General features: G+C 44.2%; 1 protein-coding gene across 2 annotated transcripts; it reads right to left on the bottom strand.

The window, feature by feature from the left end:
- Positions 1-1489: 1489 nt before the first annotated feature.
- Positions 1490-16842, bottom strand: Srsf12 (serine and arginine rich splicing factor 12). 2 transcript variants are annotated; one of them, XM_087897200.1, is made up of 5 exons: positions 16717-16842; positions 8875-8995; positions 7870-7981; positions 7557-7698; positions 1490-3855 (listed from the first exon to the last, which is right to left on the bottom strand). In XM_087897200.1, the coding sequence occupies exons 1-5, from the start codon at positions 16779-16781 to the stop codon at positions 3546-3548; spliced, it is 750 nt and encodes a 249-aa protein (XP_087753326.1). In that variant the 5' UTR covers positions 16782-16842; the 3' UTR covers positions 1490-3545. The 2 variants fall into 2 exon arrangements, with proteins under 2 accessions (XP_087753326.1, XP_087753327.1); XM_087897201.1 differs by having other exon boundaries at positions 1490-3915; positions 16717-16781.
- Positions 16843-25573: the final 8731 nt, after the last annotated feature.

A 25573-nucleotide genomic window follows, 5' to 3' on the forward strand; every position in this document is an offset into this window, starting at 1 on the left:
TAAAATGGAGGAATCTGAGCACAAGCATTTATTCATTGCTTTCTGCATCTGCCGATACAATTTCCCCACCATAATGGATTGTGTCTTGAACTGTGAGCCAAAACAAATCCTAGCTCTTAAAAATTTAAGAGGCTAGAGAGATGGTTCCGTGGTTATCAGCACTGAAATGCTCTTCTTGGGAACTCAGGTTCAATTCCCAGCACCCACATAGTGACCCACAACCATATATAATTCCAGTTCCAGGGATCTGATACCCTATTCTGTCCTCCCTGGGCACCTGGCACACATGCAATGCACAGACACACATGCAGGCAAAGCACCCATACATATAATAAAAATTTTAAATAAAAAAATTTAAGCCACATTCATTCAAGCTGAACGCTGTCCTCATCAGCATTAGGTACTGATGAACCAGCCTGTCTCCATCTCGGGCTTAAAAGCCATTTTATAGTAAAGACAAACTAAGTTTATTCCTGTTTATGATTAAACCTCTGTTTCTCAAGGATTGGATTCTGCCCCTCCTGTAACCTTAACTACAAATGGCTCTGTACCGCCTGTTTCAGAAAATGACAACCATGCTTTTGTTTCGAAAGGTTATATGACCACCTATGACAAACCTGTGGTTATGACACCCTTGTTATGACCATCTTGCAACCATGTATTTTTTTCAGGAGGTCATTATGACTAACTCGTTATGCTTACATTCTGTTTCTCTAACCCCACCTATCTACCTACCAAATCACCCATTTGGAAGCCCCCTACCTCTGAGCTATAAAATCCTTGTCTGCTTCATATCCAACGCTCATCTCTTGAACCTCGACTTTTGCGGGAGACAGCCTGTGTACATGAATAAAAAAGCTTGCTTTGACTAATTTGGTCATGATGATTCGGGTCAATGAACTTTCTCCTTGGATCTTTGGGATTAACAGTATTATACTGGAAAACCAAGTCAAACATAAGTGGAAAATTTAAGCATGTTCAGGATTGTATTAACTTTTTTCTAAGTGTTACAGAATGCTGTTGTCTGGGCATGACATGGCCATTGCCAGGTGGGAATCAGAGCAGGCATGATAACTTCAGAGGACCCTCATAAGACTGGGCTCACTAACACTCCCTGGAGAAAGGGGAGGAAGCCTCATGAGACAGCCCGTAGGACACAGAAACAGTTGCTGGGGAGTCCTCTTCCCACAGCCCGTAAGCTGCTTCTGTAAGCCTACTTCTCCTACTTCTCCACTGGGATGATCTGTCGTTAGCAACTTTTCTGGGGTGACTACGAGTTTGCTCAAGTTTCCCCAAGAAAAGTCATGCACCCTTGAGGTAATGGTCCCTGATAAAATGATCTGTGAGGGTAAAGACAGCGTAGATGTACAGTGCTCCCACCCCTGCGGTGCTGGGACCGAGGAAGCCATGGCTTTACGTGTGTTAACCACAGCACATACATATGCACAGATCAGGATAACGTCAAACTCCTGAAGCTTCCAACAGTCTTCCAGGCTTTTATAATCACTTTATTACAGAGGAACATCAGAATGAAGTTTTGAAATAAATAATTGTTGCTATGGTTAAATAGACAAAATATATCCAGAGAGTATAATGTACATTAATTTGTGTTACTTCTCCAAATATCACCAATGTACAAATTATTTTGTGAAGGTTTTTCTCACATAAAGGATTTAAAATGCAAAGACTATGGAACTCTATATTGGAAGTTAATAGAAGTAACATAGCTCCAAACACTGAAAATGTAAGACAGGTTTCTTAGGTATTCCAGGCATACATATTAGCTGTAAGGGCTGACAGTGTGTTTCAGCAATGTGATTCAACAAAGCTAATCTGTAAACATATCTCCTATAACCATCAGATGCAAACCATTTTATCACAAATCTACCAAAACCCTCTGAAATGTAAACCTCAATGACATGGTAAAAGAAATTCTGAGTAATAACAACTACAAAAGCAGTACTTGTCAACAAAGTTATTTGGTTTTTAAAATGGAGAATAGAATAATGTAAAAGTCAAATACCTCACCTCAAAGCTGTTTTTATGAAGATCTTTTTCTTTCTTTCTTTCTTTCTTTCTTTCTTTCTTTCTCTCTCTCTCTCTCTCTGTGTGTGTGTGTGTGTGTGTGTGTGTGTGTGTGTGTGTGTGTGTGATGGATCTCAGTGTTTCCCAGGCTGGTCTCAAGTTTCAGGCTTCCCTAGTCCTACAATGGCAGGCATGTACATGTACTACATGTCTGGTTTGAAGGTATAGTTTTGAACTTAAAGTTTTTTGCATACATTTATTTGTGTCTGTGTGTGTGTGTGTGTGTGTGTGCGTGTGTGTGCGCATGTGTGCGTACACACACAGGCCATAGCACAGTGTGGAAGTCAGAGACAGTGTGCAGGAGCCAGTTCTCTTCCACTTTTGAGTGGGTTCAGGAACTGAACTCAAGTTGCCCAGCTCGGGTGGCCCGGTGTGGGTGGTGAGTGGATTTACTCACCGAGCCATCTCATTAGCTAGTATTTCTTAATATAATGTACTATGTGTTTAATTATTTTCTTTAAAAAGACTTTGTATATAATTAGGATATTGAACTAGAGCTCTAAAAAGAAAAATGCAGATGAAAATAGCTATATAGAAATAATGGTATAAATATGAATTTATACAAAATGTACTGTACTTCAACTATGTAAGGCTTAATATGAGTTTTTGTGGATTCTGAGTGTTCCACACCATAATTTTTAGAGTAGTCTCAAACCATTCAAAATCTAGTACTTCTAAAATGGTTTCGGTTTTTTAAAAAAGCATCTGTTTATTTATTTCTAGACAGGGTCTCGTGTAGCCCAGTCCATGCTGGTTTTGACCCTGCAACCTCATCTCCCAAGCGCTGGGATTGCAGGCATGTGCCACCATATCCAGCTTTGTTTTTATATTTTAAGCAAACATGGATATCACTTCATGTCAACTGGTCTATGCCGCTGTGTTCAAAAACAATGAAAGGTTCTTTATCTTTTAAACATCTTTTAACTATCTTTTGAATCGCTGCAGAATCTATATAAGTTTTATCTTTTGAGATTTCAGAATGCTGTGATTTGAACTAATACCTACCAAGAATTGGCCCAAGCTTAAACAGAAATCACAAGAAAGACAGGTGTTGAACAGTTTAAGTCTGGCCTATGCCATTACATATAATCACAATTACTTTTTGTGTGAAAAGTGTTTTAGAGTAAAAAATACTTTTGTAAAGAATATTATTGATAATATTTCATATCTAAGTAGGATTTTTATACTGGTTCCATCTTGCCTCCTCCCTTTGGGAGGTACCCCCTTGCTATACAACGTGAACCAAGTACAGCCTACACAGTGGTGGCCATGGTGACTTGTGGCTGAGCCCTTAAATTGAGATCAAATACTGATTAGTCAAAGCTAGGGCGACTGTATTCCTTCCACATGGCCAAGGTAACTAACACCAGTTCCCATTTCTATAAGCCTTGAGGAATTGTAACCACAACGAGGTCTAATAACTCCTAGCGGAGCTCGGTGGCTCTCCTGGAAGCGGCTGTTCACCAGCTGTTTTTATGATGGTAGCCCCGCGATCTGGAGTGTGACGGAAAGTGAGACTGCTTTGCTGCCTGTGTCTTGGTTCCGGAGCTGGTGTACCCTCTGGGGGACTTGCATGGGGATCTTGCGATGGAACCACAGTGCCGTCCATGTGGTCTGGATTTTGCTCCTGAGCCAGTCTGCTTTGGAGGTGAGCGTGACTCTGATTTTTCCATTGACTTGGACCTTTTCGGTAAGGACTTGGATCTTGACCGGCCTCTAGATCCAGAATTCCTTCTCGGTGTTCTCGACTGCCTTGCTGAGGTAGACTGCCTTGGTAGTGACTTGGAGCGGGATTTGGACTGACTGTAGGAAGATCGCCTGTGTCGAGACCTGAAAGCAAGTGTAACATTAGAGAGACAGTACTTTCTGACGGGTTTTATAGTGCTGTGACTCTGATAGGAAATACACCCCACGGGGCTGTCAGGGTGACTCAGGGGTTAAAAGCATTTGCTGTTCTTCCGGAGGATCTGGATTTGAGTCCTAGCACCCATGTGGTCAGTCACACACAACCGTCTGTAACTGCAGTTCCAGGGGATCTGGCATCTTCCGATCACTGAAAGCATTGCATAAACGTGAGGAACAGACAGACATACATGCAAATAAAAGACCCATGTGAATAAAAAGAAAAAAAAATCCTCCCCAGACTCAAGTATTAGGGGGCCTGATTGCCAGCCAGTAGACTTAGGAGATGTGACTAGATTCTGAGGGATCTGACCTAATCAGTGGGTTGGTCCCTGATGGACTCACAATGTATGACATCATCAGGAGGTGTGGGGTAGTAGGGGAGACCACCTTTGAAGTAGTGGATCCCCAGGGGTGGTTTCAAAGCATGCTTGCTTTCTTTTCTTCTTCTTCTTCTTCTTCTTCTTCTTCTTCTTCTTCTTCTTCTTCTTCTTCTTCTTCTTCTTCTTCTTCTTCTTCTTCTCTCTCTCTCTCTCTCTCTCTCTCTCTCTCTCTCTCTCTCTCTCTCTCTCTCTCTCTCTGTCTTTCCAAACAGGGTTTCTCTGTGTAGCCCTGGCTGTCCAAGAACTTGCTTTGTAGACCAGACTGGCCTCAAACTCAGGGATCCACCTGCCTTTGCCTCCCAAGTGCTGACATTATAGGCCTGTTCTGCCACTGCCTGGCAATAGCTGCTTCTTATCACCTGTTCTACCCCCCCAGCTTACTATTTGCCATGAATTGATCAACCTGCACCATAAGGTCACTGGACACGATAGTCTGCCTCACATCAGGCCCACAGCAATGGATCTAGCCTCCCATGGGCTGGACCCTCTGAAACTCTGAGCAAGATAAATCTTACCTTTTTAAGTTCTTCTTTGGAGTGTTTGTCATCATGATGGGAAGTCTGATTAACACATTATGTTCATTAAGTTTTAATAGATTAATGACAAGACACTTTTTTGTTTCGGCAATGCTTGGCCTAAAACCTGGGGCCTTGTGTTTGCTAGGCAAATATTCTACCACCAAACTACACTTCTAATCATGCTTTTGACTCAAACATAAGTAACAAGTCTGTAATATCTGTTATACTAGAATATATGCTCAAAACATTTTTACCTTGTGACGCTATATCATATACCTTAGTTCTGCAAAAAAGTCCTGTTCAACCTCCCAAGTGCAGGAATTACAGACATGCACCCAACACCCTGCTGGGTTAAACAACTGTTAACAGGCATAAAAATCGGAAGGAAAAAACCTTATAAATAGGGAAGAAAGAAAACAATTATTAAAAGTTTACAAATATTGTCTGTGCTACTATATTTGTAGCACAGTATAACCCCAGTAGCACAGACAATAAGAGATTCAATGAATAAATGGGACCTCCTGAAACTGAGAAGCTTCTGTAAAGCAAAGGACACCGTCAGTAAGACAAAAAGGCTACCTTCTGACTGGGAGAAGATCTTCACCAACCCCTCATCATGGGGGACTGGGATGGGTGGGGAGGCAGGAAGGATGGATATGGGATCAGGGAAGAATATATCTCAACTAAGCGAGTCATTTTAGGGTTTACAAGAGACTTGTTTATAAATGGGATCCCAGGTCCAAGGAGAGATCCAGATCCCCAGATTGTTCTCTGGACAGAGGTGAGGGTGCCTGAACCGGCCTTGGCCTATAACCATACTGATGAATATTTTGCTTATCACCATAGAACCTTCATCTGGCGATGCATGGAAATAGAGACAGAGACCCACAGTGGAACACTGGACTTAACTCCCTAGGTCCAAACAAGAAGCAGAAGGAAAGAGAACGTGAGCAAAGAAGGCAAGACCAGAGGGAACCTTCATCCGACGATGGATGGCGATACAGACGGAGACCCACATTGGAGCACCGGACTGAGCCCCCCAACGTCCAATTGAGGAGCAGAAGGAGGAAGAACATGAAAAAGGAAACCAGGACCCCGAGGGTTGGGATCACCCACTGATACAAGGGGTCTGTTCTAATGAGAGTTCACCAAGGCCAGTTGGACTGGAACTGAAGGAGCACGTGATCCAACCAGATTCTCTGAATGTGGCCGGATTCTCTGAATGTGGCTGGCCCGGAGTCTTTCTGAAAAGCCATTGACAATGACACTGGGACTTGTTTTCTCTGCATATACTGGATTTTTGGGATCCAGTCTGTTTGGATACTCACCTTCCTGGACCTGGAGGGAGCGGGAAGGAACTTGAACTTCCCACTGGGCAGGAAACCCTGACTGCTCTTAGGGATAGAGAGGGAGGAGGAGGGGAAGTGGGGGGGGGGAGTGGGAGGGTGTTGGGAGGAGGGGCGGAAATGGAAACTTTTATAATTTAATAAACTTTGAAAAAAAAAAGAATTGTACCAAATAAGTATACCAATTTTGGGAGTATTTCTACTCAAACTTAATTCTTTCAATCTGTAAACATTAAATATCTTTTTCTTTAAAAAAAAAGTTTACAAATAATGCTTGTAAAAGCAAAAACTGCTGCACATGTTAGCATGATGGAAAATGCCTATTTTTCCAGAATTCCAAGAGGCTGAGGCAGAAGGATCTCGAGTTCCAGGCCAGGCTTGGCTGCACAGCAATGCTCTCTATCAAAAGAAAAGCAAAACCCTCCTCTGAAAGCATTACAGACTAATCAACATAAGCAAAACTTGAGTCACAAGCCTCAGAGTTCAAAGCTACCAAACTGGTTGGGACAATAACTTGGATTATATAGCATCTTTAAACAGTTAGGAGGCACTGGTGCACATCTGTGAACCCAGCAATGGGGGATGTTGTGGGGGTAGAGAAAGGTGGATTTCAGTTCATTGGACATTCAGTCTAGCCTGAAGGATGAGCTTCAGGTTAAGTGATAGACCCTGCTACCAAAAACCAAGGTAGAGAGTGATCAAGAAAGACACCTGAGTCAGGCAGTGGTGGTGCATCCCGTTAATCCCAGCACTTGGGAGACGGAAGCAGGGGGATCTCTGTGAGTTCAAGGCCAGTCTGGTCTATACAGCAGGTTTCAGAACAAGTTCCAAAGCAACAGAGAGAAACTCTGTCTCAAAAACCAAAATGATAAATTAATTAATTAATTAATTAATTAATTAAAAAAGACTCCTGGTAATAAGCCTCTAACCACACACGTGCATGCATACGCACACGCACACAGTACGTACACATCCATAGCATGTAGCTATAATACAATCAACCAAAATAACAATAACAAGACCCTGTCTAAAGCTAAAGAGTTTAGAAAGGAGGGGGTGCTGGGAATACAGCCCCAGAGCCAGTGTAGAGGTCCCGCAGAGTGCCTGTGAGCATCTGCCGGGTCCTGAGTTCAACCCCACGGCCCAGGAAAACAAACAGAACCCATACATAATAGGGAAGAGCATGTCTTTCCACAGAAATTTGTTTGTCCATATTAAACAAAATCATCATCTAAGTCCCCCCTCTCCCCCCAGTAATTCTTTAAACTATTTCTCAGAAAAAGTGGAAAATGAAGCTGTGTGCTGTCGCTCTCAGTGCTCACTCTTTCAGGCTGTCCGAGCGCCTCCGGTCTCTGCCCCACGACGAACTTCGGCTTCGAGACCTCCTCTGGCTGGGGCTTCTGGATCTCCTGTGGTCACTCGGCGAGCACAGGTGGCGTTCCTTCGACTTCATTTGCCCGGGTGCTAGAATACGAAGAACAAGGCTCCTAACAGTTTACTCCTGAAAACCACAATCCCTGCGGCTTGGTCGGGACGTTTTCTGAAGACCTTTAAGTGCCACGCTACTGTTGCTGACACTTGGAAGCAGTAACAGCTCGGCTATGTCATGGAGAGCTAAGGGTCCTTTCCACTTACTTTTGCGATCACCTTGGGCAAACTGTATTTCGATTTGCCGGCCGCAGACCCACTTCCTATTGAGGTTATAGAGTGCATCTTCAGCATCTCGAACATCTTCAAACATGAGCAGCTGTTAAGGACACTTTGGACATCAGACGGTAAGCAAAACTATTTCTGGGTATTACTTACATGTGAAATTCAATCGACAAGAAAACCAAGTTCTGGCTCCAATGCGAATAACCAGAAAAGCTTTTCTGTTTTACTGTGAAAAACAGATGTGCTCTTGTGATTTAGAAGCATGAACACAAGAACAGAACAGCAGATACAATTAGCAGCATAATTTGAAATGTGAGGAAAGAAATTAATCTCAAATTAACTGGCATTATAAAATCAAGAAATAAAATAAACTGTTCAGGGCTTAACCCCCTTTTCAGAGAAAGGATTTATTAGGTTTTCACTGGAAATATCAGCACGCAGAAGAAGCTTTTATGCTGCAAGTAAAAGTACTCTATCACTAAAAGTCTAGTCATAAAATGCAGGAGAAATGACTCATTATATACAGAACTGCAATAATAAAAGCAAGCTAAGACAAAAGACGACCTTGACCCTTTGAGGGTGGTGCCCACCTCTGAATCTACTACTTTCAACAGTCCCCTATGTGCTACAAGTTGGATGTAAGTATAAAATAACAGGAAACCGTTCAGGTCTCAAAGAAACCTGGAATAAATGGCTACCTGAAGCGCCTATTAAATATATCAAAGGGGACGCTGGCCACCAGTCTCTCAGCATCGTTTAGGATTGGAGTCTAGCTAACAAGCTCGTCCGGATTGGGGGAAGGGGGGGCGGGGAGGGGGTACGGAGGTGGGGGACTGGGGGTGGCGGCACTTTCCAGCTACTGTGGACTGTTTTAGATTTTTTGAGATAAAGAAAAAACATATTTAATAAGACAATGTTGATCTCATAACATCCGTTCCTAAACACATACGCGGATAAGCACACTACGAAGCATGTTCGCATGCGCACATACGGTAGAGGATATTGAACATAGGCGAACCCTCGGGGGCGGCGAGTGTAGAAGTCAAGCGGGATGTAAACATCCACTATGGGGCCGTACCGACCAAACTCTCGGCGTAGGTCCTCGGGCCTGGAGCGGTACAGAAATAAGACAAGTAAATATAAATAACCTGGATAAACACTTGGCCTACAGAAATCCGATAGAAACTTTCAAAACAAAGTGTATTGTCTAAACTTTCATATCGAAAGCTATCTCTTATACCAGTTATCCACATTTCTTTCTCTTTGTGGGTGGGGGAACCAAGCCTTGCTATATAGACCAGTCTGGCCTTAAACTAACAGTCCTTCTGTCTTAGTTCCCCAAGTGCTAGGATTGCAGGTTGCACCATCATGCCTAGTTTCACCCAAGGTTTTAAAAGGAAACAAATTTCCTCTGAGTCCTTTTTTTCTTGGAGACCCTAATTCAGGGAGTCTGGATGAGGGACCTAGGAGTCTGCATTTTTACAAACATTTCAGGTTGTTGTTAAACTTAACTTCAAAAGGCCTGGCCCAGCACATCCACCCTTGAAAGTCACTTCCATCACAAGACTTGATGTTTATTTAAGAATGCATTCTTGTCTCACTATAACTTCACGTTTATTTGAATTTTGTTTTCAGAAAGTAAGAAATTAGAATCTAAAGCAGTCTCAGAATTATTTCTTGGACTTTAACAACAACAACAAAAAAAATGTGTGTTTTCCCCGTATACCCCAAAGCGAAGTAACTACTTTATTCTTATATTTGATGGTATTTTGAACCTTCTGTATGTCTTCTACCATTACTGGCAAAGGGCTTACTTAAGAAAAAGCAGAGAGAGAAAGAGAGAGAGAGAGAGAGAGAGAGAGAGAGAGAGAGAGAGAGAGAGCAGTCAGAGGCATCTGGAAGAGTCCAGAGCAGAGAGAGAGAGAGAGAAGTAGACTGGACATGACCAGCAGGATGGACATGGCCAGGGCTGTCTGTGAGAGAGGGGAGAATAGCAGGGGATCAGAATAGAGAAAAGAGCGAGAGGAGCGGAGTCGAGAGAACATACCAGGAGCAGCAGGGTTATAAGGAGAGTGAGCAGCTTTGGAGGAGGGAAACCTGTGAGCTGGGGGGAATTTGGTGGGGAACTCCTCCTGTCGTCCATGTTGAGCTCATTTCTGAGGTTTGGAGAATTGGCATTTCCTTTGAACCTGACAACAGCATCATTTCTCTTTGTGGAGCTACAATTTAGCTGGAGGCACATGTCTAGTTGTGCTAGCTGACAATTACATACACAGGAAGCTGTTTGTCTGAAGATGATTTAATCCCCACAACTCTGGCTGTTTACAGACAGATTGGTCTGTCTGTAATGTCACTGAGCTAGCAGGGATGGAGATGGAATCACACACCTGTCTGTCATCAGTCGCTGTCATACACAGCCTAAGAGAGCTCACAGAGGCTCAGCCTGAAGTTCTAACTCAAGCATGGCCCTGAAGAAAGAAGAGAGCTTCACAAACAATGCAGAGAGGGAGACTCCAAGGGGACTGCACAGCTCCTGGTCCCGGCGAATGGGAGGAGTCGTTGTCAGTAAGCAAAGTTAGACATTAGGAAAGAACTTCATAAAGGAAAGGAGATACGGACAGGCTTTCTGTGCGGAGCTGCAGAAGGAGATATAATGTATTCAGAAAGCCTGTGGGCATGCAAGTGAAATTAACTAATTTCTCTCGAGACTAGATCATAATGATGGATATTTCACTACATTTGTAAATTTTAATTTAATATTGTCTGTTTGTGTGTATGATGTGAGTCCAGGCATGCACCTATCATGCCTGTGGAGGTCAGAAGAAAAATTGTCTGTTTGTGTATGATGTGAGTCCATGAGTCTGGGCATGCACTTGTCATGCACGTGGAGGTCAGCTTGACGTTTAAGAGTTAGTTCTACTTTTTCATGGTGGAATCTGGGGATCGAATTCAGGTTGTCAGGATTGCACATGGAGTGCCTTTTCCTGAAATCGAGAACCCAGAAATTAAATCTATCCATCTATAAACACCTGAGTTTTGACAAAGAGGCCAAAAATACACACTGAAGAGAAGACAGCACCTTCAACAAATGGTGCTGGTCAAGCTGGATTTACTGAGTGGAAGAATGAAACTAGATCCATATCTCTTACCCTGTGCAAAACTCAACTCAAAATGAACCAAGGGTCTCAACAGAAGACCTGATACCCTGAACTGATAGAGGAGGAATTGTAATATGATGGCTCCTGTAGGCACAGGAAGGAATTTTCTGAAGAAGGATCCTCATAGCAGGCATTAGGACCAACAACTGACAAATGGGACCTCATTACACAAAGCAACTTCTGTACAGCGAAGGACACCATCATTCCAGTGAAGAGGCAGCCTACAGAATGGGAAAAAGATTTGTTAAATATTTATAATATACAAAGGAATGAAAAGACCTTAAACATCGAGAAAACAAATAACACAATTTAAAAATGGGGTACAGAACTAAACAGAGATTAGTCAAAAGAGGAAGCACAAATGACTGAGACACAGTTTAGGGAATGTTCAACATCCTTAGCCATCAGGAAAATGCAAATTAAAATAGCTTTGAGATTTCATGCGACACCAGTCAGAATGGTCAAGCTTAAAAAAAAAAATAATGAGAGCAGATGCTGGAGAAGATTCAAAGAAAGGGGCTCTTAGTCACTGCTGTCTGGAATGCAAACTAGTGCAGCCACTGTGGAGATCAGGGTCTGATTCCTCTGGAAGCTGAGGATTGACCTGTGTCAAGATCTAGCTATAGCTCTCTGGGCACATACCCAAAGGACTCCATCTTACCGTGGAGACACTTGTGCATTATGTTCAATGTTGCTCTATTCACAATAGTCAGGAGATGCAAACAGCCTAGATGTTCATCGACTGATGAATGGAAAACGAATACCATTTAGCTGTTAAGAAAAACTAAATCAGAAGCTTCCTAATATACACACGCATATGCATGCACACGTACACATGCATGTGCAAAGGAGATCTAAATGAAATTGCCAAAAATAGTGGGGGAAACAGAGCCCCAGCTGGGTATTTATTGTCACCAAATGAAGCTTCTAGTACCAGGAATGGGTTACATCTAAATGCGAGTTGCTAGCCAAAGAGCTCTCAAGGGAATCTCCAAACAACCCTGGCAGTTGCCAAGACTATAGGTTGCTCTCCACAAGCTGACAGCAAGGCCCCATTGCTGAAGATCACACCTACACAACTCTTTGAACATGGAGCATTGAGCTGATGCCCACACACAGCCTGTGGGCTAGTATCTTTGGTACAGGATAGCACTCTGCACACTACCCAGAGAGAAATATAAACACCAAGCCAGCCACAAACCGTGTGATTTACAATGGTGTCCAGTCTGCCAGACCTGCTAGTTCAATGGTGGCACAGAGCTTGTGGGAGTAACCAACCAAACTCTGGTTTGACTCAAGGCACAATCCACAGGATGGAACCCACACCCAACACTGCTCAGATGGTCCAGAACCTGAAACTAGATAGCCTAGGGATCTAGAGTAAAATCAAATACTATTGTTCTGAAAACAAACAAAAAATTTGCAATAAGATGACTCTCAATGACATTCTGCTATACTCATAGGTCAGTGCCTTCCTTGCTCAGCCATCTTCAGAGAAGCTTCCTCCTGCAGCAGATGGGAACAAATACAGAGACCCACAGCCAAACTTGGTGCAGATAGCAAGAGACCTTGGAACACTCAGCCCTCAATGGGATATCTACTTCAAATCCCTCCTCTCAGGGCTCACAGAACCCCTTGGAGGAGGAAGTGCAAAGATTGTACAAGCCAGAAGGAGATAGAGACCACCAAGAAAACAAGTCCTTCTAAACCCACATGACCCATGCACATAGGAATTCACAGAGAATGAAGACACAGCATGCACAGGGCTTTCACTGGTCTGCATCAGTTTGGGGTCTGAGAACTGAGGAGACATGGACACAGGCCCCTATTCCTAACCCAGAAGCAATCTCCTGGGTTAGATAATCACTTGCAAATGAAAATTCCGTTTCCTCCAAAGGAGTCTCACTGGGGAAACAAACTACTCTCACTGGTAGGCGACATGCCCAGGAGTAGATGCCGGCAGAAAATGAACTCGGCAGCATCTTTGGAGGTTCCTTGTCTCATAATGTCGTGTCACATCTCTTCATTTAAAATAATTTATTATTTGTATTTTATTTGTATATTTTTTCCTCTCTTTTACCCTACAGGTCCTTTGCATATCTATTATGACTCCCGTTTTAGTACTTTCTGGGATTACTGAGTGTGCAAATGAGTGAGTCTCTGTTCCTCGTGCTTCTCTTGGCCTCATAGAGACACTCTGTCTCTAAAATCTGAAATAAAATCTAAACACACACTCAGCGTACTTGCATTATGTCAGCCTGAACAAGCTAGAGAGGAGGAATCCTCAGTTGAGAAAATGCCTCCATAAGATATCACTGTGGGAAGACTGTAGGGCATTTTCTTTTATATATATATATATATTTATTTATTTATTATGTGTACAATATTCTGCCTGCGTGTATGCCTGCAGGCCAGAAGAGGGCACCAGACCCCATTACAGATGGTTTGAGCAACCATGTGGTTGCTGGGAATTGAACTCAGGACCTCTGGAAGAACAGGCAATGCTCTTAACCTCTGAGCCATCTCTCCAGCCCTGTAGGGCATTTTCTTAATTAGTGATTGATGTGGGAGGAACCAGTCCATTGTGGGTGGTGCCATTCCTGGGCTAGTGATCCTGGGTTCTATAGGGAGGCTGAGGGAACCCTGTGGAGCAGGTCAGTAAGCAGCAACCCACTCATGATCTCTGCATCAGTTCCTGCCCTAGGTTCCTGCCCTGTTTGGGCTCCTGCCTTGGCGTTCTTTGATGATGAATTGCATGATGTGGACGCATAAACTAAATAAGCCCTCGTCTCCCTCAATTGCTTTGGTCATGGTGTTTCATCACAGCAGTGTTAACCCTAATTAAGACATACAGAATGAGGGCTGGAGAGATGCCTCAGAGGTTAAGAGCATTGCCTGTTCTTCCAAAGGTCCTGAGTTCAATCCCCAGCAACCACATGGTGGCTCACAACCATCTGTAATGAGGTCTGGTGCCCTCTTCTGGCCTGCAGGCATACACACAGACATAATATTGTATACACAATAAATAAATAAATATTTTTAAAAAGACATACAGGATGACAAAAACTAAATAAGATGATATATGTGAAGTTTTTAAAAATGACATTTACTCTCTGAATGTGTGCATGTGTTGGGTACAGATGCCACAGTGTTCATGTGGAGGTCAAAGGATAGCATGAAGCAGTCAGTTCTCCTGCCTTGTTTGCCCTGGGGACTGAATGTGGACTGTCAGGCTTGGCCACAGGTGTCTGACCCTACTGGGCCATCTCTGACTTATTCCAAGTTTTCCACATAGCTCTTGTCACACAGTGAATATTTAACAAAAATGAGAAGCTATTATTCTCTTGATACAAAACAATCTAAGCTTTGATTACCTCCCCAGTGGTAATCAAAAAGTGACGAAAGAACAGAAAATAGAATTAGTAACTCAATTATCAGTCTCAGCACTCAGGGGAGGGTTACCTGGATCCAAGGTTCGTAGTCACATGAAGACATGGTTTTGTTTGTTTGTTTTCCTTTGTGGTGCTGGGGGCAGAACCCAAGGCCTCACGAATGTAAGGCAAGCAATCTGCTGAACTACACCCCCAGGCCAGATGTGTTTTATTCAGAATGCACAATGTTAGAGCATTATAGAAACATGAAATACCTACTATTTAGAGCCTCTATATCTACAAAGACGAGAATCCACATTATTCAACTGAATACATCGTTAGCGTGGTGTGTGCAGTGGCCTATGTGAGGTCGGAAGACAACTTGAGGGGGTTGTTCTCTTCTTCCACCACGTAGGTCCCAGGGCTAGAACTCAGATCTTCCGGCTTGGAGGCAGGCATCTCTGCTCACGGAGCCACCTTGCTGGCCCCTTATACAACTTAATAATGGCGATGCTTAAAAAACTAGTTCAATAGACACAAAAATCCAGGTTTCTGACTTCTCTTGAAGGTAAGATGAGGCAAGTCAAATTGGGGGTGGTAGCGGCATATGCTTGTAATCCCAGCTAGGGGAGAGGTTGGTGCAGGAAGAGGGAAAGCCCAAATCCTAGTTGCTGATGCAAAATCCCAGTAACTATAGCTCAGTAGGGAGCCCAGCATGCACAAAGCCCTGGGTTAGAGTCTCTAGAATTGAAAGGGGGTGGGGGAGAGGTAGCGACATGACCTCCCCGTTAGATGGAGCATGCACATTTGCTGCAGTTCAGGCCATTCTACTACGCCTTGTAAGCTGGCAGCATCAGCCACCTGCATTACTCTGCCTAGCTCTTGGGGCCACCTGAACTGGAATTGTCTGGGGTTTCTTTTGAAAACATGCCACGAAGACCTGGCACTTATTGTCCAAGTTGTCTAAGTGGGAGATTTTTTTAAGCCTATCCAAATATTAAATTCTGCTTCTTTATGTAACAAGGTATTGATAAGCAGAGTCAGAGAAGAACCATAAAACACAGGCATCTTAAAATTCTATTAATTCACAGTCTATAGTTGTGGCATATATATATTTATAGTGATCAAATTTGAAGCACTTAATATCCCTAAAGGTAAATTATCAGCCTAGTGGTGGGGCACACTGGTGATCCTAGTACTCGGGGGGGGGGGGGGGGGGGGAGGTGGAGACAGAAGGATAGAAGTTCAAGGTCATTTTAGCCTATGTAACGAATCTGAGGCCACCCTGAACTAGATGGAGACCCTCTCTCAACAAATCGAAACTTAAATCATGATTACTCCAGAAACTAACAAGTGAAGAGGTGCCTACTTTTGTGCCTGTTTGGGTCCAGGCACAAAGGTTAAAACCTTTGAACTTCAACTTTTCCTTAAGTGGACAAGATGATAGAACTAGAAAGGCGGATTAAGTAATCCCAGTGAAATTAAGGTGTTTTTTAATGTCATCCCTCCCATTCCCTCCGACTCCTATTAAAGGAAAAAGTGCTATATGATGAAAAAGGGCATTTCTTAAGCTCTATGCTTGACAACGCTCTAGACAGAATTTTCAACGAGGGCTGCAGGAAACAGCCTCCCAGGATTGAAACTGATTGCTTAACCAAGATGAAGGGCTAACTAAGACTGTTTCCAGCACTCAAATATATATCAAATAATCGACTAGTCATACGTGTGTGTGTGTGTGTGTGTGTGTGTGTGTGTGTGTGTGTGTGTGTGTTGGCTTTTCGAGACTGGGTTTCTCTGTGTAACAGTTTTAGTTGTCCTGGGGCTCGTTTTGTAGACCAGGCTGGCTTTGTATATTAAATTTGGGCCGTAAGCATTGCCTGAACAGCGCAGAGGAAATTGCAAGGCCTAAGGTGCGCATCCTGAGATGAGGCAGCCCCAGTTACTCCGGAAGGTTAGTGGGCGGCGTCTGCAGGACGCAGTGACAACAGGGCCGGAGCCAGCACTGCCACCACGGCCCGCACCTTGGCCAGCATCCTGTCATCATGACAGCACCCCAACACCTGGTCAGCACCCCAACACCCGTACACCCCGTAGTGCGGTACACCGACACCTGTCCATGCCGCCAACACCCAGTCAGCACTCCAACACCCAACTGGTACCCCGACACTCTGCTGGCACCCCGACAGCCTGCAGCCGGGCACCGAGGCATCCGGCCGGCATCCGACAGCCCACTACCCAGCCCACACCCAGACACCCCTCCGCCCCGACCCGGACTCCCGCGGGGTCCCGTCTAGGCTCACCTAGTGGCGTCGGCGACGTTCCTGACGAACAGGGAGGTGTTGGGGGGCCTGGTGTAGCGAGACATGCCGCTCGCGGCCCCGCTCCCAGCCGCCCGCCGCGCCCCCTCCCGGGCCGGCCGCGCAGCCGCAGACGCGGGCGGGGGGCGTGGGGCCTGAGCTGCCGCGCGAGCATCGATCTGGACACTGTCTCGGCCGCTCGGGAACAGACCTGATACCCACCGATCCAGACCGGGAGATATGCCTCACCCAAGCAGTCCCAGAAAAGATCCCGGACAGGGCTTCGAAAGAGTCATGAGTAAGGGACAGGGCCCCTATTAGCGAGCCTGCAAGCTTAGCCTCCCTGAAGAGATCAACTCCATCCTCAATGGAGAACGAATGTACACACACGAGTAGGGAAGAGCAGCTACAGTATTCCGGCTTTAAGTGTAAAGACACGCAGCAATCAACTGGGATAGCATCAAAGAAACCCAGACAGCAGATCTTTTGTTTGTTTGCTTGCTGGCATTTTTTGTAACAACGTTTCAGGCCTAGGATCCCTTATGCATTGTGGCTGCACACCAGGCTCCAGTTGGACTTACTAACGGGAAAGTTGAGAGTACTTTGTATTGCTTAGCTGGGCTGCTGTAACAAATGCAACACATTTGGGGACTTAATGAAATTTATCCTCTTAGGACGGGGCGGGGGGGGAGGGGGAGTGACTCCAACATGTCACTCAGTTGGAGTGTTTGCCTAGCTTGCAGGAGGCACACTGTTCTCATAAAACCGGAATGGTAGTGGTACCTGTAATCCAGGGCTGCTGGGGAGGGGATGGTAGAGGGATCAGAGGTCGTCCTCTACTACAGAAGAGTTTGAGGTCAGCCTGGTCTGAGCAAGACGCATGCTCACTGATATTGCCTAGACCTACTCTTTCCATTTCCAGACATGTTTGAAGCCCCTAAGCATCTTTTTTAGAACAGCAGCATTCTGTTTCAGTGCCTGAGGAAGGAACATTTTCAAGAGTAAACAACTCAATAATATTACACCAGGGTGGGGTAGGGGCTGGAGAGAAGTTTAGCAGTTAAGAGTGCTTGCTGCTTTTGCTGTGGTCCTGGGTTCGGTTCCCAGCATCCACATGGTCACTTAAAATCTCCTTAACTCCAGTATCAGGGTATTCAACACCATCTTCTGCCCCCTGTGGGGGCACAAAACACACATGCAATGCACATACATGCATAAATACATAGATGTAGGCAAAACACTTATGCACATAAAACAAAAACAATTTGAAAAATGGAGTACTGTACTAAGATTGCCCAGTGTCCGAACCAGTTATATTGAGTAACTGATAAAACTGCTTCATTGTTCTTTTGATGTTTCCTAAGGGCCCAGACTAAAAAGCCTCCCAGTCCTAGATTTAAAAACAAAACAAAACAACAAACAAATAAAAAAAAACCCCACATTTACCCAGAGTTTTTGGCTTTCTAGACAGAAGTGCCCCTTTGCTGACTCGTGTCTTCAAGCATCAGATGACACGTCACAGAGTGGCAGGGGCTCATCCAGGAGCTGACTCGGTCCAGTGACTTTGAAAACAGCTCAGGAGAGAAGCAGGCTTGCTGTGTAAACATGAAGTCCTGAGTTAGAATTCCCAGCACCCATGTGATAAAAATCTGAGCATAGCCACACACCTGTGACCCCAGCGTTGTGAGGTCAGAAGCTCACTGGGCAGCAAGGCCTGCAGAAGGGAAGAGGTCCAAATCTTCAGGTTTAGTAAGCGACTCCATCTTCAGAGAAGAACGAGATTAGAGTAGACACCCTGCAACCTCCTTTGGCCTCTGCACAGGCACATGCCACACACATGCATGACTCCTCCCACTAAAATAAGAACATTTTAAATTACAAGTGCAAAACTCCCTGCAGCCTCCTCTGGCCTCTGCACGGGCACATGCCATACACATACATGACTCCTCCCACTAAAATAGGAACATTTTAAACTAAAAGAATAGAGAGTTAGTCTAGAGTGACAATGTGGCTAGGGACATGTGCCCTGTGAAGGACATAAGAGTCCATGGACCTCTTTGCCATCCTCACCTTCAAGCCTCATGAAGGTGAGGCTTCATTTTTAAATATTTTAAGAAACTACTCATGTAGATTCTATAATTGTTCTGGCTTTTCCCACTTGGAGACAGAGTCTCATTATGCAGCATTGACTGGTTTGGTACTCACTGATGTAGCTCCATCTAGGCTTGAATTTACAGCAATCCTCCTGTATCAGTCTCTGTAGCACTGCAATTACAGGCACGCACCCCCATACCTTTCTATTTCTCTTTAAAAAAATAAAGTTAAAAAGTTATGATTGAGTCAGGAGTGGTGGTGCACACCTTCAATGCCAGCACTTGGGAGGCAGAGGCAGGTGGATCTGTCAGTTTGAGGTCAGCCTGGTCTACTGAGTGAATTCCAGGACAGCCAGGGCTGTTACAAAGAGAAACACTGTCTCGAGAAAAACAAACAAAACAAAACAGAAACAAACAAACTCAAAACTTGTAATTAAAATCTACACAAAGCTGGGGATAAAGCTCAGGATGGCAGGGCACTTATCTAGTCTGCATGAGGCCTTGGGTTTGGGTACCAGCACTGTAAAAAACATGAGGAAGAGGAGGAGGAAGAGGAGGACGAGGAGGACGAGGAGGAGGAGGAGGAGGAGGAGGAGGAGGAGGAGGAGGAGGAGAAGGAGAAGGAGAAGAAGAAGAAGAAGAAGAAGAAGAAGAAGAAGAAGAAGAAGAAGAAGAAGAAGAAGAAGAAGAAGAAGAAGATTATAGCTCTATAAAGAGTATTGTAAAAAGAAAAAGTCAGAACCCCTTTTCAACCGTTAAAGCTTGCTTTAACAAACAAATTCTTAATTTTTTTCTTTTGAGACAGGGTTTCTCTGTGTAACTTGACTGTCTTTGAGACTGACTCTGTAGACCAGGCTGGCCTTGAACTCAGAGACCCACCTGCCCTTGCCTCCCAAGTACTTGGATTAAAGGTGTGTGCCACCACTGCCCGGCTGAATAAATTCTTAAATCTGTGTGTATGTCACGTGTATGAAAGCAGATGGTGTCTGGTGAGAAGACTCGGTAGACAAAGGCACTTGCCACCAAGCCTGACAACTTGAGTTAGATTCCAAGGAGCTACATGGTGGAAGGAGAGAGCAGACTCCAACTGCTGTTCTCTTACCTTCACATCCACACACACACACACACACACACACACACATACACACATACACACACACACATACACACATCCACACACACACACACACATATACACACATCCACACACATCCACACACACACACACATACACACACACACACACACAAATCAATAAAATGTAATTACAATATTAATAAAGAAAACAGAGGCACATAGGAAACTATAGCTGATGTTTGGGTATCGTATGACTTGTCTCTGATAAAATCGCTAAGGGCAGTGGTCACCATTTAGAATCTAGGATGTAGCTAAGGCCTTTCTGCTCATTCTCTGTGTGACCACCTCTGCTGTCTCTCCAGGGAACCTCTCCTAAATAGTCCAACTTTCTGGCTTCTTTCTGTTGTTATCATTGTTGAGACAAAGTCTCAATCTGTAGCCCATGCTGCCCTGGAACTCACTATATATAGCCTGACTTTACCTTGGTAACCCCGTACCTCTGCCTCCAAGTACTAGGATTGATTGTAGTCCATAAGTCACCCTGTGTTGTGTGACATTATTCATGTGGTGTGTGGACAAATGTCTACTCACAACAGACCGAAGTACAGACAGCACCGAAGTTCAGTTTGAACAGATGAGTTTTATTAGGGTGACCTGCAGGAATATGGGTCGGGGTTACATACGGGAATGACTCAAAGTCAGTTGCAGCACCAAGGTCCGTTGTGGTATCTACAGCAGCTCAGAAAAGGTAGTAACCAGCTCACCGAGCAACCGACAAGCAACTAAACAAATTGGAAAGCATCTTCTAGGCAGCTCAGCTAGTCTGAATCTCTTCCAGGAGCTTAGCTTGTCCGAAAGTGTCTCTAAGCAGTCTTTGCATGCTATATATGCTTGAGGAGCGATGGTCTTTGTGTATCAGGTCAGTTTCAGGGACTTTCTGAATGAAGCCTTTGAGTTGCCCACTTCCTGAAATTAAGGATCTTGTATAGTCCAGGCCCCATACTTTGAGACTTTCCCGTCTCAGCCCTTCAAATGCTGATTTACAGATGTGTGTCACCGCACACATCAGACTGGTGTAGCTTAAGCAGATTAATTATCTAGCTTTGGTTTTGAGTGTCATAGTGGGGAGCTAAAACTAGCTGAGAAATCAAGTTGTGCTTGGGACTGTGTGTGAGCCTCAAAGCTTGTGTGGTAGTTTGAATGATCAATGCTGCAGTTCCCCAGCAGGTGGCGGTAACTGTCCTCTAGCGAGAGCTGCCCCAAGCTACCTTAACAGCGAAGTGGGAGGTGATGGGAGGCTTGTTATTTTTTTGCTTGCTGATTTTGTTTTCTGTGCTGTAATTGTTTGGTGTGTGTGGTACTAGGGATGGAGCCTGGGCCTTATGACTGCCAGTCAAATGCTCTACCACAGACCACGCACCCAGCTGATAGGAGATTTATAAAGGATGGATTATAAATCCTTCTCCCCGCACCTCACATTTTGTTTAGAAAACACCATTTCATATAGTCCAGTTGGAGAACATGATTGCTTCCTACTATGAAGTTTATACTTATGTTGCATGTAGGAAATATGTAAAAGCTCATTCTATGACAACCTAAGTAGAAGGGGTAAGTTAATCTCTTTCAGAAGTCAGTGAGCATGTTTCCTAACGTGTATGAATCTAGATCTTGAATGTATTGGATGTGGGTGTTCCTCCACTTGCCAATTTCTTATGAATGATTTACTATATTCAAAGTGACTATATATATGTATATGCATAAATTATATATAATACACACACACACACACACACACACACATTTTCTACCTGTCTGGTGGTTCTTACCTTTCCTTCCAGTTTTCTGCTTTCTTCATCTCCAATTGCCCGCCTGCTTATTGAGGTCTGTTCTAGAAGCGACATCACTCATCTGAAGAGACTATGTTTCTCAACCTCCCTTGCTGAGGTGTCAGTGTGACTGTGTTCTGATCAAATACATGAAAACAGAAATGTTCTATAGAGACACCTGGAATAGCACCTGAAAGAGAGTTTGTTCAGCTTCTGTCCGATTGCCTGGAGTTGGCAGGGATAGCTGGAACACTGTGAGTATCTCAGACTCAAAAGGATTTCTTGAGGAAGAAATCACATACTGATGGCAGCAGAACAGAAGTATACTGCCCTGCCCGAGTTCTGCGAGCCCCTGTCCCCCAGTACGGTGTGCGCTTTCCATATTGAGCCGCGAGCTTGGAACAATGTCCTAGGAGTTAAAAACAGACACACAGGCACAGAGAGACCTGGATCATTTGCCCAAAGGGTAAATGTCAACTTTATTCAGCGAAATTCCAGGTTTAAATACTTGGGGGCCAAAGGACGAGAACCCCCTTCCAGCCGGAAGTGAGATCAAGGTGTTGAGCTCTTGGCGCCAGTGACAGGAGGAACAGGGCAGGGGGGCTCGAGCTAGCTGCAGTGACAGATATTTCTGCTGCGAGAACCCTTGTTTGCAGGTGGAATTACCATGCCAATAGGGGATAAGGCTCTCTATGCTAATTTCCCTAGCTGGTGGGGCTAGCAGAGGAGGTGACAGGAAGCTTAGACTGGTGGGATAAACAATCCTGCATAGTGTCTCGAGGAGCCAGGAAAGGCCTGGGATCCAACAGTATACTGCTTAATCCCTGAAGACAGTGAACTTGTAGCTAATACTAGACATCTTTTATGTGAAATGCTCTTACAAAATTATCTGTTATTTTAGTTTTTTGAATAAATGATGCTTTTTTTAAAAAATTTTGAGACAAGATCTCACTATGTAGCCTTGGCTACCCTAGAACTAACTCACTGTGTAGAGCAGGCTGACCTTAAAAGAACAGAGAGCTTTGGGCTGGAGAGATGGCTCAGAGGTTAAGAGAACTGGCTGCTGTTCCAGAGGTGCTGAGTTCAATTCCCAGCAACCACATGGTGGTACACACCCATCTATAATGAGATCTGGTGTCCAGAACACTATATACACAATAAATAAATTAAAAAAAAAAGAGCTATTCTAGGATAGGCTCCAAAGTTCCTGAGAAACCCTGTCTCAGAAAAAAGAACAGAGATCTTCCTGCTTCTGCCATCTATGAACTGAAGTTAAAGATGCATGCCATCATACCTCGCCATAGAGAGGTGTAGGTGTATGCAGAGAGGAGAGGGTCATTTGATTTGTGGATTCCTGTGTTTCCTATGATTTGTGTTGAATCTGTATTGGCCAAGTGTCCAAAGTCTGCCAGAACTATCTTCTTTGCTTACAGGGCTTCTGCCAACCACCCTGAGCTTTACAATGTGTGTGCAAGGCAGATTCTCCCACATCCCCAAGATTGCCCAGTTTATACCTACAGACATAGCTAATGAATGGTATATCTTAAGGGTCTCGGAAAAAGCCACAGTCCTGAGATCTGAGCATGCCGCTTAGGGGTGCTTGCTGAGTATGCATGAGGCCCTGGGTTTGGTTCCTCGTATTACAAAAAAGTGGGGTGAGGTGGGGCTAGGGTTTGGGAGAGCAAAAGAGTTAAAATGTGGGTGGAAAGAAACTTCCCAAATCTAGAGTATACTTACTTTTTCTTACCCCTATACACTTTTCCATTTTTCTATACATATCCCCCCAAAGTTCAAATTAAAGAAGTAAAGAAACCTAAATCATTTGAGGAGATACTGGCTGTGTCTGGCCAGGATAGGATCCCAAACTCCTGTTGCTACATTAATAGAGAATATACAAGTTAAAAGCACATTTTGAAAATGCAGGCTTAGGAGGATTGGGAAGCATTTCGGCATTGTAGTCTGTCTACTGTGTGTGTGCCTCCCCCACTCCTTGCAACATGTTTTGTTGTCTGTCTGTCTATCTATCATCTATCTACCTATATTTATATCTATCTATCTATCTATCTATCTATCTATTTATCTCTTTATCATCTATCTAATCTCTTTTTATTTATTCTTTTACTTTGCCACTCTAAATACTTGAACTCACTCATTCAGCACCAAATATATGCCTCTCGCATGCACTCTCTAGACTGTATATTGTGTGGCAATTTCCTAGGAGATTGGAATATTCCAACTCCCAGAGAAGCGCCATAAGATAAAAAAGTGAAAAACTCAAAATAGCTCCAGGAAGTCCCCGAAACAGACTAGATTCACTAGGCCCCTCCCTCCCAAGAATAAATAATAAAGACTGCTGAGAGTTTCTCTCAGATGAGCCTCTTAGACAAGCCCAGTAGTATGGCTCATATTACTTTAACTATGTGAACGTGTGTTGCATTTGTTTCTGCTGCCTTTGTTAACAATGTAAAATGTGTCATATTTGTAGGTGCTGCATTTGTTTAACTATGTAAAGATGTGTTGCATTTGTTTCACCTTGCTTGCCTAAGGCACCTGATATAATATAAGGATCTAAAAAAAAAAGCTGAGTGGCCAATAGCCAGGCAGGAAAGGGACAGATAGGGCTGGCGGGCAGAGAGAATAAGCAAGAAGAGAAATCTAGCTCAAGAGAAGAGAAGAAGGAAGAGAATGAGGGAGAAATAGAAACACAACCCTGGGGCCAGAAACCAGGCAGCTGCCAGCCAGCAAACAGAGTAGGACATACAGAAAAGTAAAAAGCCCTGAGGCGAAACATAGATGAAGAGAAACATGTTACGGTATAAGAGCTAGTGGGACAAGCCTAAGTTAAGACGGAGCATTCGTACTGTGTCATGATTTGGGAACTGCTTGGTGGTCCAAAAGAGCTTGGTAAACAGTGGCCTGAAAGAAGCAGGAATCAGCTGAGCTACTTGCAAGCTGCCTGCAGGCTGCGCACTGTGCTCCCAGTTTCCTGCTTTTGTGAGCTGTCACCCATGCTGGAGTGGGCTTTGGTGATGCTGATGTCTTCGAGTCATTCCTGTTCCTGTAAGTAACCCCTTGCTCATATTTCTGGAAGTACCCCAATAGAACTCATTGACTCACCTGTGCTTTGGTTGTATCTGTACTTTGGTCTGTCATGGGCTCGTATCTGGGGTAAGTAAGTGTCTGTATGGTGCATGTCTCCAGGAAAAGTCTGCCACACTACTCTGTACAACACAGAGACATACAGCGAAAGGCACCATGTAAGACCTTTGGAAACACTGTAGCTGTATTTTCCCAATAGGTTTAGCTAGAAATTTCAGATTTGCTCCCAGCTTCATCTTCTGTAATGCCTGTAATAGCTGGATGTTCACTTACTAGTTTTTAGACCACAGACAGCTTAATTTATTAATAACTCTTCTTTTTGGAAGAAATGTTTTTTGTAAATGTTTTAATATAAACATTAAACATTTACATTTAAATGTTAAAATGCATACCACCCAAATGAGTGGGAAGCGTGGAGTGAATGTTAGTGCCAGAAATGATTAACCAGGGTACGCCCACATCAAGCTACACGCATTGGGGATGGGGAGATGGTACAGGGAGTAAAGTACTTGTCATGGATGTACAAACACCTGTCCCGCGCTACGGTCTCGCCAGCAAGAACGACGCGGGGCACTTAGGATACTTCTGCAGTAAAGCTTTAATGCCTCTTGAGAGGGAGAGCATCAGCTTCCAAAGCGGAGACCCAGAATGAGGGGAACCCAGCCCTTATAAAGGAAACAGTCCTCGCTTCTGACGTGTCACTCTTGAATCGGTCCACTGCCCATTATCCCAGATGATGCCTCGGGAGTAGGCAGGGATGCAGCG

Source organism: Myodes glareolus, chromosome 16, assembly GCF_982192425.1.
Source record: "Myodes glareolus chromosome 16, mMyoGla1.1, whole genome shotgun sequence".
Taxonomy (NCBI): domain Eukaryota; kingdom Metazoa; phylum Chordata; class Mammalia; order Rodentia; family Cricetidae; genus Myodes; species Myodes glareolus.

Coding starts and splice junctions, on each gene's coding strand:
- Srsf12 (XM_087897201.1), bottom strand. CDS start 16,781: ATGTCTCGCTACACCAGGCCCCCCAACACCTCCCTGTTCGTCAGGAAC. Junction 8,996..16,716: donor AACGTCGCCGACGCCACTAG/GTGAGCCTAGAC, acceptor GTACCGCTCCAG/GCCCGAGGACCTACGCCGAG. Junction 7,982..8,874: donor TTCAATATCCTCTACCGTAT/GTGCGCATGCGA, acceptor TGTCCTTAACAG/CTGCTCATGTTTGAAGATGT.